General features: G+C 42.5%; 1 protein-coding gene across 9 annotated transcripts in view; it reads left to right on the top strand.

Annotated features, from left to right (window-relative positions):
- Window positions 1-15,435, top strand: part of CDK15 (cyclin dependent kinase 15) — a 155,218-nt gene that overhangs the window by 111,043 nt on the left and 28,740 nt on the right. For all 9 annotated transcript variants that reach the window (XM_060194133.1, XM_060194129.1, XM_060194127.1 and 6 more), the window contains one exon: window positions 12,810-12,858. In XM_060194133.1, coding sequence (XP_060050116.1) covers window positions 12,810-12,858 — 49 coding nt within the window. The remainder of the gene's footprint in view (window positions 1-12,809; window positions 12,859-15,435) is intronic.

The raw sequence follows: 15,435 nt of genomic DNA, 5'->3' as shown, positions 1-15,435 counted from the left end.
TACACAAGGAAACTAAGGTTTTTCTCCCCAGTCTTCACAGAAGTATTTCCTAAAGGACAGAGGGGTCATTCCACAGAATAACCTGTTCTTCCATTGACCATGCTGTGTCAATGGAAGCAAGGTGCTTACAAAAAACCACATTTGCTGTGGTGCTTATTTTATCTTATCTTTTTTTTTTTTTTTTTTGAGCTGTTATCCATCTAGCACTGTATTAGTTTGAGGTGTACAACATAAAGACTTGATGTTGTGAAACAATGACTACAGTCAGTTAAATTGCCATCACTACACACAGCACTTACCTTCTAGTGGGCACTCAGTCAAGTAAGTTCCCACCCTGCACAGTGTAGAAGTTGATTCCACTGCTCCCATGATTCGCAAGGACTCAGCCTCGATGACAAGGGTGTGAGAACCAGTGCTGTGCGTCTCTTTATGTCTGACTCCGGTAGAATTCTTGACTCCCCTCTAGATGTCAGGCACACTTTCTGGTGCCAGAATTGACTTCTGTTTTCGCTTGCATGGACTTAACATTCACCTTTCTTGAATGCTCTCACACTCTAAGAACTAACCTAAGGTTTTCAAGCTCTTCCTCCCTAAGTCAGTTTGAGTGCTGTCTGAGACTAAGGTTGTCCCTTCTGGTGCTTCCCTACCTAGACTGCTGTGAACTGCCTGCCCACTTTAAGGCCACGAGGCTTTTCCGTGGAAGAACCTTTATTAGCTCTGTGCCTCAGAAAGTCTATTCAGCAAGGACTGCTTAACTGTAGGCAGCATTAGTTTTGCCATGGTTAATTTCACCCAAAGCATGAAGAAGTGGGACTGGTGGTGCTGGGTTTTTTTTTTTTTTTTTTTTTTCTTGCAAAGCAAGCCTGAGGCCGGTAAGATAGTTCACTTAGATAAGGACTTTGCTTTGTCATGCCTATGACCTAAGTTACAGCCTGGCCTCCCCTTTACTGAGGGAAGCTTTGGTACTAATAGTATCTTTTGCACTCTCTATCTGCCTCTGTCTCAGTCTTTGTCTTTCTATGCAAAAAGTTGGCCTGGTGGTCCGGGAGGTGGTGCAGTGGCTGAGGCACTGGATTCTCAAGCATGAGGTCCTGAGTTTGGTTCCCGGAAGTACATGTGCCAGAGCGATGTCTGGTTCTTTATCTCTCTCCTCCTATCTTTCTTATTAGTAAATAAATAAAATTTCTGTTTTTAGAAAATATTTATTTATTTATTCCCTTTTGTTGTAGTTATTCTTGGATAGGACAGAGAGAGATGGAGAGAGGAGGGGAAGACAGAGAGGGGGAGAGAAAGATAGACACCTGCAGACCTGCTTCACTGCCTGTGAAGCAACTCCCTTGCAGGTGGGGAGCCGGGGGCTTGAACCGGGATCCTTATGCCAGTCCTTGTGCTTTACCCCACGTGCGCTTAACCCGCTGCACTACCGCCCAACTCCCAAATAAATAAAATTTCACACACACGAACACACATACACACACACACACACACACACACACAAAACAAAACTGGCCTGAAGCAGTGAAACCTCATTGATGACCAAAACAGACAAACAAACAACAACAAAAAGTAAGCCTGGCCATTTCTAGTATTTTACACATATCATCTTGTGATAATCATAAAAAATACACAAAGAGAAAAAATATTTTTATGCAGTGCTGGGGATCAAATCTAGGCTTCTGTGTATATACTTTACTATTAGGTTGCCTTCTTTGCCCAATTTTCTGCTTTTTAGGCTATATGGGGTGGGGGAGGGAGATAGAGGGAGAGGGAGGGAATGGGAGAGGGGAAGGGAGAGGACAGCACACAAAGCACTGTCCATCCATAGAGTACCACTTGTTACCTGGTTCCTCTCCTGTGATGCTGGGAATCCATCCAGAACTTCACACATCGTAGGCCAGTGCTGTCAAGGCTGAGCTACCTTTTTTAGCCTCCTAGAATTACTATATATTTTTAAATGAAATCAATGATTAAGAATTAGGTTAAAAAAGAAAAGCAAACCTAGTCTCTATTTCTAACTGTACCACCTAGGACTTGACTAATCCTAGTTCTGCCTGTTTTGCCAAAATAATACATCAAAGCTCTTGTTCACCCTATGCTAGTAATGACTTCTGTCTTCTGAGCACTCTGAGTTAGCACTTTGCATTCACCCTTACTTTGATGCATAACAGCCCCATATCAGACCAGGGTAATATTATTGTTTCTATTTGTTGAGGAGAGAGCTGAGCTAAAGGGGGTGGGGTGGGGGCAGATAGGTGTCTTACTGTGATGTCACCCAATCAGTAAGTAGGTGACCTGACATATCCAGACATCCTGGATCCCAAGTGGTGGTGTTCAAAGTGGTATCCCATGTTACTTCCCACTGTCAAAGGGCACAGAGATTGATTTGGCAATCAGTCAAGGTCCTAGCCTAGGGAATGGTTAAATAACACTTCTCTCTAAGTCCATTTCCAAATGATTATGCCCTTCTACCCAAACTTGCTCTTAGGATCTGTGAGCTTGGTGACGTGTTTCTGGAATGAGATGTGAATGGGCCCCTGCCCTGGGATGCCAGCAGCCCTCACTCACATCTCACTCTGGCTAATGAAGCCACAGTGTCTGTGGAATCTATGAACAGCGACTGGGCTCATTACTGTTGCACTTCTGGAGCGTTGCCGAAAGCTCCTGGGGAGTTACTATTAGCGTCTTTATTAACCCGTCCCTGATCAGTCAGGGAAATTCATTTAGATACACAGGCCACTTTGATCTCCATTAATAGTTGCTTCTAGTTTCTACGTTTATTTTTAGTTTTCTCATCTTTAATTTATTTGGTGGCGATTATTAGTTTTCTATTGAGGGGGACTAGATGACCTTAAATTCATTAAGATTAGGACAAAACTGAAAGTGAGTGAAAGCAAAAAAAAAAATGTTTCAAGTAAAACCTGGCAATGTTTCTTCCAAGTTCAAGAAAAGGTGTCTTATGGCTCCAATATCTGACTCAAATCAGAAGCACCTTCCCCAGTGTCACCAGAGCTTTATGGCATGAATCTTTTTTTTTTAATATTTATTTATTCCCTTTTGTTGCCCTTGTTGTTTTATTGTTGTAGTTATTATTGTTGTTATTATTGGATGGAACAGAGAGAAATGGAGAGAGGAGGGGAATACAGAGAGGGAGAGAAAGATAGACACCTGCAGACCTGCTTCACTGCCTATGAAGCGACTCCCTGCAGGTGTGGAGCCGGGGGCTCGAACCAGGATCCTTACGCTGGTCCTTGTGCTTTGCACCACATGCGGTTAACCGGCTGCACTACCGCCCAACTCCCTGGCATGAATCTTTGTAACACTTGGAACCAGATGTTCAAGTGATTTGTTACAAGATCATAAGATTACAATGTATAGTTCCACACACACCACACTCAACACCAAAGTTCTGTATCCCCGCCTTCCCACCTCCCAAAAAGAACCACCAGAGGTCTTATAAGTCTTACAAGCAGTTTGCTTGCATCTGTTTAATTTGGACTGTTTGTTTGTTTGTTTGTTTGTTTGTTTTTGATAAATTCATGTAAATCAGATCTTTAGATTCCACATATGAGTGAAACCATCTGGTAGTTGTCTTTCTTCTCTTTACTTATTTCTCTAAGCATAATCACCTCCAGTGCCATCCATTTTGTCCCAAAGGACACAGTATCATCTTTTTAAAATTATTATTATTACAGAGTAGTATTCCATGGAATATAAATCCCATAACTTCTTTAGCCAGTTATCTATTGATGGGCATCTAGGCTGCTTCCACTCTTTGGCTATTGTGAATAATATAGCTATGAACATAGGTGTGCATATATCCCTTCTAATTAGTGTTTGGGTGTTTAAGAGTGGTATTGCTGGGTCATAAGGTAATTCCATTATTATTTGTTTAAGGACTCTCCATACAGTCTTCCAAAGGGGCTGCCCCAGTCTGCATTCCCACCAGCAGTGGAGCAGAGTTCCTTTTTCTCCACAACCTCTCCAACACCTGTCATGTCCTGGCTTGTTGATGTAAACCATTCTCTCAGGTGTGAGATGGTATCTCAGTGTAGTTTTAATTTGCATTTCTCAAATGATAAGTGAAGTGGAACATTTCTTCATGTGTTTGTGGGCCATATGTATCTCTTCTTTAGAAAACTGTTTAGTTCTTTGGCCCACTTTTTTATTGGGTTATGTTTGCTGCTTTTGTAGATCTGTACCAATTTTGTATAGATGTTTGATATCAGTCACTTGTCAGATGAGTGATGTGCAAATATATTCTCCCATTCACTGGGTTTCCTGGTTATGCTTGTGTAGTTTGCTTTTGATGTATATAGAAGCTTTTTAGTTTCATGTCGTCCCGCTTATTTGCTCTTGTTTTCATTTCCCATGCCCAGGGGGTTGAGTCTTCAAATACAACTTTGATGTGAAGGTCCTGCAAAGTTTTACCAGCATTTTCTTCTATAAATTTTAGAATTTCTAGTCTAATATCTAGATCTTTAATCCATTTTTTTAATGTGACCTTGGTGTATGGTGTTAGGTGGTAGTCTAGTTTCATTTTTCTGCATGTGGCTGTCCAGTTTTCCCAGAACCATCTGTTGAAGAGAACTTCTTTACCCCATTGAATGGCTTGGGACCCTGTGTCATATCTTAGGTGGTTGTATCTGTATGGGCTCATTTCTGGACTTTCAGTTCTGCTCCACTGAGCCAAGTGTCCATTTGTATCCCAGTACCATGCTGTTTTGATTACTATTACTTTGTAGGACAAACTAAAGTTGGGAAGTGTGATACTTCCCTATTTTTCCTTTTTTCTCTGAAACACTTTGGCAATTGGTAAAATTTGGAACCTTGAGAGGTTTCAAACAGATTTTTGGACAAGTTGTTCAATTTCCTTGAAAAATGCTCAAATGAGCTATCTTAAGTTACTTTTACAGTCTAAAGATAAGGTTTGGTGAATTTATTTTACTTTTTGTTCATTCAACAGATGCTTATTAAATACTAGGTGCTAGGGACTGGGAGATTAAAGATTAAATGAGATGTTGATACCTGCCTTCCAGGCAGATAGTTTAAGGGAGGAAGCAAATAAAATGATACCACGTGGAAGTATTATTACTGCAGCATCCACCAGGAACCTCTAGGACTCTAGGGAAAAGGGCCCTCTTTGCTTGGCTTGGGAATTGAGGAACGGTCTGAAAAAAGACTTAAAGATGAATTAAGCTTTAAAGATGACTAGTGAGTTTTCTTCAAGTGATCAAGAGGGGCAGGGCATTCTAGACCAAGGAATTTGATACAGAGGATCAGGAAAGCAGGTGATCTCCAAATCTCTGTGGTGCTTAGGGAGGCTAGAACATTAGCCATGTGATGCATCATTGAGGGAGAGTAACCTGGAAAGCAACAGAGGCCCTGCTAGGAAGTGAGAGCTTTGTAGTCATCCTTAGAATTGGAACTTTGGAAACCCAGGTGGTGGTGCACCTGTTTAAGTGCACACATTACTGTGTGCAAGGACTCAGGTTCAAGCCTCTTGTCCTTACCTGCAGGGGGAAGCTTTGCAAGTGTCTCTCTGTTTCCCTTTATCTCCCCCTGTCCTCTCGGTTTCTGACTGTCTCTATCCAATAAATAAAGATTAAAACTGAAGAAGAATTGGAATTTTGACCAAAAAGCAAAGAAGACATTGAATGGTTTTCAGCACAAGGTCATATGGCAGGCTTTTTATAGTCTTAATTGTCACTTTTTAATGGCAGAACTTAAATTTTTTAAATATAATATGTGGAATTAAATGATAGCTGGTCAAGACCAGAAGCAGTACAGCTATGCTCTGGATTCTAGAAAACAAATCACAAATCTCAATCAAAACAGCAGCCTGGGTAGGAAGTGGAGGGGCCACAGCTAGCACCACAGGACAGGGTTTGAGTTGTGAAGGAAAAACCTCTCCCCATTTGTTAAGAGAATGATAGCATAATACAGGACACAGAAGATGAAAGCAGGAAAGAACAGATTTGTGGGGAAGATAGTCATGAAATTCTGACTTTTTGAGATTAAAATATTTACGGAGGGAGTCAGGCAGTATCGCAGCGGTTTAAGCGCAGGTGGTGCAAAGCCCAAGAACGTAAAGATCCCGGTTTGAGCCCCCGGCTCCCCACCTGCAGGAGGGGTTGCTTCACAAGTGGTGAAGCAGGTCTGCAAGTGTCTATCTGTCTCTCCCCCTCTCTGTCTTCCCCTCCTCTCTCCATTTCTCTTTGTCCTATCTAACAATGATGACAACAATAGTAGCTACAACAATAAAAACAACCAGGGCAACAAAAGGGAATAAATAAATAAGTAAATAAATAAATAAAATATCTATGGAATCACCAAATGGAGAAAGCTGAAAATCAACTAGAAAGGCAAGCCTGTGGTTATCAGAATCCAATCTAGACGTACAGATTTGAAAATCATATGCTGCTTAAAGTCCCAGGTGAGAATTCACATGCACAAGGAAAAGCATGTAGAGCAAAAAGACTGTAATGGAGCCCGGGGGGACCAGGACTAAAGGATCAGGCAGAGGATCAGGCCTTTGGAAGTGGAGAAGTAACACCAGCAGGGTTAGAGAAAACCAAGAGCTCATAGTCTTAGCCAGGAAACTCATGTGATCACAGGGACTCTGTGGCCAAAGTCCATGTCTGTATATTCACAATGTTTTGACTCTTAAATACTTGTAAAGATTATAGAGTGGCAGTAAGTGTCAAATGAGGAGGAGGAGCAGGAGGATGAGGAGAAGCAGGAGGAGGTGGTAAAGGTGGTAGTATTATTATTAAATACCAGTAACATCAGTCAGTATCATCAGGCTAGAACTCATACTTCACTGGGGGTGGGGAGAGGGCAGACATTAAACATGCACTAATTCCTGAGTAAGTCCACTTCCCACTATCTCTCCCTTCAACCATCCACTGGGAGCAAGGTCTGACCCCCTCCCTCCTCTGCCCAGACTGTTACCATAGGAATGACCTTCAGAATTTTCTTAGGAAGTTCACAGAAGATCTTGATATAGGGTTAGAGAAGTGCTAAGCCCCAGCTCTGAGCTGGAGGGCCAGGTTCCAATGCTAAGGCAAGCATGGGCAGCTGGATGGTACTGCCCACTCAGGAATCTGGAACTTAGGAAGGCAAAGCAACAGAGAGCCAGGCTTAGACTCTGAACCAGAGACTCCCACTCATCTGTCTACCTGAGGGAGAGGTAAGCAAGCAGCCAGGAAGGCCCATGTATTTGGGGGTGGGGTGGGGACATTGGAGCTAGCAGAGCTTCAGATTTTTACTATGGCAGTTTGAAAGTTACTGCTCGAGAAAACAAAATAAGCCCCACACCACTATCAACTCCTTCAACATATGGTATCTGAAGAATGCATTGTATTCAGGGAAATTCCAGAGGTGTAGTTCAGTAAACCACAAGGTGAGATAACCTCCAGGTGACTGTGGCAAGTCTATAGTAACTAGAAAATGTTTTACCTTGAGCTGAAGCTCCAATGGCCCTGGTGATGTTTTTTATCAGTCAGCCAACAAATCTCTATTGACTCAGGTTAGTGGACATGAATCAGCTGTGAGATGAACGTTCTTAAATACTTAGTGGAAAATGTGTTCTCTGCCTTATGGAGACCACAGTCATGCCCTCATTAAGTTGGAAAATTAAGATACTCAGCTTTTTATATTTCCTCTTGCAACTCACTCCACTTTCCCCACCTCTGTTCCAGTTGAATTCAAAGTAGAACTCTCTGATCAGTGCTGCAGGAGAAAAATCTAAAGGTGTACCATCATTTTTGGAAGGTACTTACAGACCCATTATTTTTAGAGTTACTCTAAGTCAGAGAAAGAGGCTCCTCTAGAAATGGTACTGTGTAAAAATGTCTGTTTGTGGCTCATTTGCTCATCGATCAGCTTGTAGTTTAGCTATGGGGAAAAATCAATGAGAGAGAGACAAGGTCATTTGGTATCAGGTGATCAGCATAAGAGATGAGGAGAGGGCAAACCACAAATAAACAATAGGCTTTGACTCTGCTTTGTAACCAGTAACCACAGCTTAACTGATACATCACTCTCTCTATCACAGCTGATAACACAGCTATAAAACAGCCATGGCACAGGCATGGGAGGTCTAGTCAAGAAATAGAACCTCAAGTTCAGTGTCATTTCTCCTGGGGTAATTTTTACAGACCAACCACCCTTTACAGGTGGAATTTATGAGAAGTGACACTTCCCATGTCATACTTCCACTTCCACATCCCTGAAAGATATATTAAGTATGCGCCATTCTGTGTTGCAATTTTCTGATCCATCGACTGAGTGAGTTCTCACAACAGCTCACATGAGGAAATGAGCCTCAGAGTCATGTGTGGGAGTTGCTGGCGAGGGGTAGACTGGACCTCTTTTGTAAACCAGCCTCCTTGGCCTCACTTTGTGCCACATTACAAACATCTGGAGACCATTAAAGGCAATAATAACAACACAAAAACAGACCATGTGTCCCCAGGCTCCTTGGAGCAGACTCTCTGGGAGTGGGCGCTGAGGCTGGAGGCAGGGCTGCCTTTCTTTTCATAACTCCCCCAGGTGGACAGGCAAGATAGTCCACCTGGGAGGGTGCCTGCTGTGCTGTACACATGACCTGGGTTCGAGCCTAGCACCCACTACACTGGGGAGAGCTTCCATGATGTGGTGTCTTTCCTTCTTTCCCTCTGTCTCTGTTTGGAAAAGTTGGCTTCAGCAGCGATGCCCCTGTGACAACACACAACAATAACACTCTCAGCTGATGCTAATAACCTGCAGCTTGAGTTGAGGCTCCCTGGTTAGACCATACCCACTCTCCAAAGAGAGAGAAAAGCAAGGGTGAGATGGACAGCTTTTGGTTGCCCTGCAACACACCAAGTGCTTAGTTTATTTTCCTCTTCTCTTCTCTTCTCTTCTCTTCTCTTCTCTTCTCTTCTCTTCTCTTCTCTTCTCTTCTCTTCTCTTCTCTTCTCTTCCCTTCCCTTCCCTTCCCTTCCCTTCCCTTCCCTTCCCTTCCCTTCCCTTCCCTTCCCTTCCCTTCTCTTTTCTTTTCTTTTCTTTTCTTTTCTTTTCTTTTCTTTTCTTCTTCTCTTTCTTTCTTTCTTTTTTTTTTTTCCTCCAGGGTTATTGCTGGGCTCCGTGCCTGCACCATGAATCCACCACTCCTGGAGGCCACTTTTCCCCCTTTTGTTGCCCTTGTGGTTGTAGCCTTGTTGTGGTTATTATTATTACCATTGTTGATGTTGTTCGTTGTTGGACAGGACAGAGAGAAATGGAGAGAGGAGGGGAAGACAGAGAGGGGGAGAGAAAGATAGACACCTGCAGACCTGCTTCACCACCTATGAAGCGACTCCCCTGCAGATGGGGAGCCGGGGGCTCGAACCGGGATCCTTACACCAGTCCTTGTGCTTTGCGCCACATGCGCTTAACCCACTGCACCACCGCCCGGCCCCCCTTCTCTTTCTTTCTTTCTTTCTTTCTTTCTTTCTTTCTTTCTTTCTTTCTTTCTTTCTTTCTTTACCAGAATACTGCTCAGCTCTGGTGTAAGTCTCCTTGCATAACAATTATGCTATCTACTCCAGTTTAGTTTTTAATCCTCCCAAGCAACTGGAATATGTCCCCCCCCATTATGCAGATTTAGATATTTCTCAAGTTACTCAGAGAAGTTAAGTCACCTCCCACCCCCACAGGACTGGTAAGTGACTAAAAGAAGACCTAGGTCCTGACTCAAGTCCATATTTCTACATCACAGAAGAGTCGTGCGCCTGGCCCATGCTGACGACTCAAAAGAAATCAAGCCAGGCTTGTAGAACTTGAACTTAAGCAAATTATAATTTTGGTGATCTGAAACAGTGACTTTACAAAGGTTTCCAAGGAAAATGATGAGTTATAAATACTTGAGAGACGAAAGAAAGAATGGCAGTGTCCACCTGACAAGTGGTAGATAGAAGAGGAAGAACGGTTGAGGAAATACTTGTGCGGCTTTTATTTTTCTCATTCTCACAACACAGTCACTCCCCTTTTGCAGAGGAGAAAACTGAGACTCAGGATCTAGAAGCAACACTCTCAGGTCACAGAGCTAGTAAGCAGCTTAGTGTAGATGGGAGAAGCAGATTCTGAGTCCCACCCCTCACTGTTTACACTTTTTGGAGGGGGAGGAAGAGGCAGGAGAGGCAAGTAGGATTGACTGTGCTTTATGCTCCAAAGCAGACACTTTGCATTTATTACCTCAGTGAAGTCAATGGGTCACTTTATCATTTGGAGGTGACTATAACCTCCAACTTGAGTTAAGGAAACAGAATGGCAGTGATTAAAATATCTTGCTTACATTAGTCTCTGGGAGCCTGAAGTAGCAGTGTGAGAAGTCTTCAGTGTTCAAAGTCTTAACTAATTCCTAACCCATGTTTCACAAGAACAACAGAAAACTTAGCAATCGTATTAAAACACTAATGGTCAAAATACACAGCATGTAGGGCTCTAAGAAGAGGAAAAACAGAACCAGAGAGAGGGTTACAATGGCTTTCATTATGCTGATTGAAAATAGGGCTACGACTGGATGAGGAAATATTTTAATTTTGTTTGGCTAGGGCAGAACTGTAAATAGGCAGCAGAAAGTGGTTGAGAAACAAACATACTAAATGGATTCCAGATTTTTCTTATCTTTACTGGTTATTTGCATTTTTAGGCTGAGTTCTCTGAACAGAAAGCAAATAACCTGTATATTCTAGTTTCTACCTGGGACTATAAAACACCAGCAGACTGGTTTGCATCTGACCTTGAAAACTCAGCTCAAATCACTTTCTTTGATCAGTCCTTCCCTCTACATCTCTTAGCACTATAAATTCCACTTTTAATTGAACTTTTGAAGTTAAAAATTACTATGTACTTTTTAATTAAAGCAACAACTTTAAGAAGATAAGCATAGAGTTTAAAGGGGGAAGTCCCTGGAGCCACTGTCCCCATCATTTGGATGAAGTAGTCGTGCAGGTGTTTTCTTTTTCTTTTTTAAATTTTATTAATTTTTAATTTATTATTATTTTTATTTATTTATTTATTGGATAGACCCAGCCAGAAATTGAGAGGAAGGAGGGGAGAGAGACGGGAGAGACAGAGAGACACCTGCAGCGCTACTTCACCATTGTGAAACTTTCCCGCTGCAGATGGGCCCAGGGACTTGAACCCAGGTCCTTGCGCACTATAGTGTGTGCACTCAACCAGGTATGCCACCACCCGGCCCCACAGGTGTTTTCTAAACACTTAAGACATTAATATCTCAGTATTGTCAGAATTATCTTTTGCCCAACTATGACTTAATGTCACATAAAGAGTATTGGTGTAGTCTCTCCTGAAAGGAGCTGGATAATGCCAGCTTTTAAAACCAAAACAATTACATTTCAGTCCCAAGAAAAGTGTAAGACACAGCCATAATTTTAAACGAGAGCTGAAATACTTTCTCCTCCATCTGGAGTGGGAATTAATAGGGATTTTATAAGAAACAGCAGTGTATAGCCTCTGCAGCTCCTCGAATGACTCTTCTAAGAATAAATATTCAATTAGCATTTCTTGAATGAATGAGATCTTCCACCTTCTGGTATTTCTATTTGGGGTTAAACAGTGTCAATACCAAGAATAACAGAAAGATATATAAGTCTTGTAAAGAGTGCCCCAAAGAAAATTCTTTTTACCATCCATTTAGAGTCTCTTATGCCACAAACTTTTCATTTCTACCACAATTGACATCTAAAATGAGCTCCGTTACTCTTTACCACTTTGGAGACTTTGAGACTGACATCTCATTTGTCATATGATTTTCCATGTGTGTGTGCTTTGCTCTCTCAAATGACTTGTAAGCTCTGTGGCACGGGGGTGGGGGGTTGGGGGGATTCTTTCTTTTTCTTCCTTCTCTTTTTTAAAAAAAAATATATTTATTTACTTTATAGAGACAGAGAAATTGAGAGGAATGGGGGGGAGAGGGAGAGAGAAAGAGAGACACTTGCATCAGAGCTTCACTGCTTGTGAAGCTTTCCCCCCAACAGGTGCAGACTGGAGGGAGGCTTGAGCCTGGATCCTTATGCAAAGTGACTTTTGCTCAACCAGAAGCACCACTGCCCCCTCCCCTGTTTTCTTTTCTTTTTTCTCAACTTCTTTCATGGGCATCCTGGTTTTTGCTACATGCTCTGCACACAGTAGGTGTTAAATGTTTGTTGATTTTACTGAATATTGTGACTTTTTTTTTTTTGTTTTAAGCTTTACAAGGCCGCTATCGGTATGGCAAACTGGGTAGCTTGACCACAGAAATGCACTGTTTCTTGGCTCTACAGACCAGAACTGACACTGAGGTGTTGGCAGGACTGGTCCCAGCTGAGGGCTCCGAGGAAAGGGCCAGTTGCAAGCCTTCTCTCCTTGGTTTGTGGCTGTCTGTCTTTGTATGTTTGTCTACCTTGTCTTCCCCATGTATGTCTAGCGCTGTGTGTGTCCAAATACATGTTTCCTATTTATGAGGCCACCAGTCATACTGGATGGCCTTAGTGTATATTCGCAAAGACCCCATTTCCATAAAAGGACAAATTCCAAGGCCCTTGGGGATAGGATGTGGACACATCATTTTGCAGGGACACAGTGAAACTCTTAAGAGTGGTCTTCTGAAGCATCATAAAACTTTAGAGGAGATCTTCAAACTCAATTCTGTCTACCTGACACCTGAATTCTCTCTTTCCCAAGCCAAGAAGAGAGTTTAGAATTTTAATTATTTCTGGTAGCGAGATCTTTTTGTTTGCTTGTTTGCTTTTAATTTTAATGTCTCTCTGTGTGTTTTCCAGAATGGTTTCCACTGCCTAAACCTCAAAGCCTTCAGAATGTCTGGAACAGGTGAGTCTGACCTTGGAAAATGTATTCCTTGAGGAGAGTGTGAGGGACACTCACCCAGCTCCAGGAAGATGCTGCTGGGACAGCCAGCCACCTGTGATGCTGTTGGTTTTTCTCTATGAACCATTTCACTTTCAGTGCGTTTGGTCATTAAAATTGTTTTGTGCCCCCTCAACCATGCCTGAGGCCCTGAGAACGAAGAAGTGTTGGCCTGCAAGGAAAACCTAGTGGGTTTATTATTCTCTGACACAGAGAAACCAAATAACATCATTGAGTGGCTATTGGAAGGGGGGCAACTTGATTCATGGAGGTCATGCTTTCCCAGGCCCTCTCCACGCAGTCTCGGCTCAGGCCAGGGCAGACTTTTATTACCAGCTTTCAACAAATCCCTAGTTTCTTTTGCAAAGTAAAACAGATAATAGAGACATTCCCGGAATAGTTAGCTAACTAAGCTGTGCCAGGCAACCTCAGGGCTAAGAAGAACTCAGTGTTTTCGGACAATGACCAATTACAATAAGCAGTATTATTTGATCTGAGAGTAATTAGCCGAGGCTCTGTTCTTTTTGCTTCAGTGAGGAGGCAAAAAGGGCAGTGAGGAAAACATCAGAGACAGGGGAAATGAGCTCAAATGTCAAAGAAAAACACACTCTCGCAGGTGGGGAGAAGGGAAAGGGTTTCACTGGCTCAGATCCTAACTGAACATTATTTGATCGTTGCTCTTCCCTGAAAATGTGGTGGAGTCTAACCTAACCAAATTTTGTTTGATTTCTCCACACTTACCAGTTGTGTGCTTAAAAAAAAGAAAGAAAGAAAGAGAGAGAGAGAGAGAGAAACCCTTCTTGTAGAGTGAGTATCAGAGAACAAAGAATAAAATAGGTCAGAGCATAGAACTATAGACTACCAAAAGATCTTTTGCTGGGAGGGTCCTGTCTCCACAGGATGTCTGCACACTCCACTCTCATTTTCGAACCTACTTTGTTGCCTGAAGCTCCCTGTAGTTTTGGAGACAGTTTCCAGGGAACTGCTCTTTACCATTTCATTCAGGATGCACAGACTTCCTCTTGCAAGCAAAGTCAAGCTAGAGATATTGGGACTTTTGTGTGCTACCCTATGGCTTTATTTCATCATCAGCTTCCAAAATAAGTGGCAACTCCAACCCTGAAAACCAGGTACTTTAATCTGCTGCTGTTGGCATTTTCATAAGGTGGAAGAAAGTACCACTGGCCTCTTGCTAGTGCCCCAACATGACCTGTCCTCTAGAGATGATCAGAATTTGATTTCAATGAGTAGAGGCAGACCCCATGAAGTGAATGCTCTCCGCTGCTGAGACCCGATTGGTAAATGAAATCATAAACAAACAAGGAACTTTCCCTTACTGGCATTTCAGGCCTGGTGCCCTTCACTGGTGGTGGGTTTGCCAACCAGCTTTAGAGAGTTCATTTTTGTGTGATTATAGTAGGTTACAAGGTTGTAGGGCTGCGGGGTATACACTCACCACCAAAATTCTGTGCCCTCATCCTCCCAGTGGTAAACAGCATAGTTCTCACAAGGTCTAAGACACTTGTTTCTGTTTGCCTGTTGTTTTGTTTGCCAGTCATGCATTCTAGTTCTCTAGATTTTAGTGAAACAATCTGGCTGAGGGCTTGAACCCAGGTCCTTGAGCATTGTCACGTGTGCATTCTACTGGGTACACTACTGCCCTGACCCCCTCATTTATTCAGTAGTGTACTGTATATTGTATTGCAATAAATTGTATTATAAGGTGCATAGTTAAGTGTAAATATATAGATTAAAAAAAAAAAGCTAGTGTAGTGCATACTGACTGACGTCAAGAATGAGACTAAAACTAGAGAAGTGATGTGTGATGAGTTGCTTGAAACTGCCATTTTCCATGCAAGTTCTCATGCATCACCACAGAGCCAAGTCCTCTGAGAGCTGGTCCTAACTGAGTGGTTGACAAACAAATGGGTTACCAAGTGTGGACTAGGCTGTGTTCCTCTGCCTTTTCTGACCCAAACTCTTCCTAGCTGCCAGCAATGCCTTTGCTTTAGCTTGGCCCTCTGACTTCTCTTTGCTCAGATTCTGAAAGCAAGAGCTATCTAGAATAATGCAATCTATTTCAGGGACTGCTAGCCACACATGGCTCTTGAAGTTTAAATTAACCAGAATTAAATGTCAACTTGAAGGCTCTGTTGTAGTAGCTAGATTTCAAGGGCTCAAATTTCATCTAGGTGCAGTGGCTACCATATTGAACAGTACAGAATGAGAACAGGATTAATATAACCTAGGATGGGACTGACTGAGATGATCACGTGAGGAAATTCTTGACTCTGAAAGAGCTTTGTCATTGAAAGAGCACTAGTGCAGAAGGGAGGCTTGCTGAGTGCCCAGCTGGGTGCTGCAAAGATCACGTCATTTAATCACCACAAACCTCATTCCTATTTCAAAGAAGAGAACATTGAGGTCCAAAAAGGTTGAGTAGCCTGGCTAAGGCCATCAAGCCACGTAAGTGGCAGAACTCTGCTTTACCTAGTACACAGATCTCTGTGATTTTGTCAGTTGAATTGAGCTCCAGGATGA

The sequence above is a fragment of the Erinaceus europaeus genome, chromosome 7 (genome assembly GCF_950295315.1).
Source record: "Erinaceus europaeus chromosome 7, mEriEur2.1, whole genome shotgun sequence".
Taxonomy (NCBI): Eukaryota; Metazoa; Chordata; class Mammalia; order Eulipotyphla; family Erinaceidae; genus Erinaceus; species Erinaceus europaeus.
Note: the sequence above shows the minus strand (reverse complement) of the source record. Positions and strands in the feature narration are given on the sequence as shown.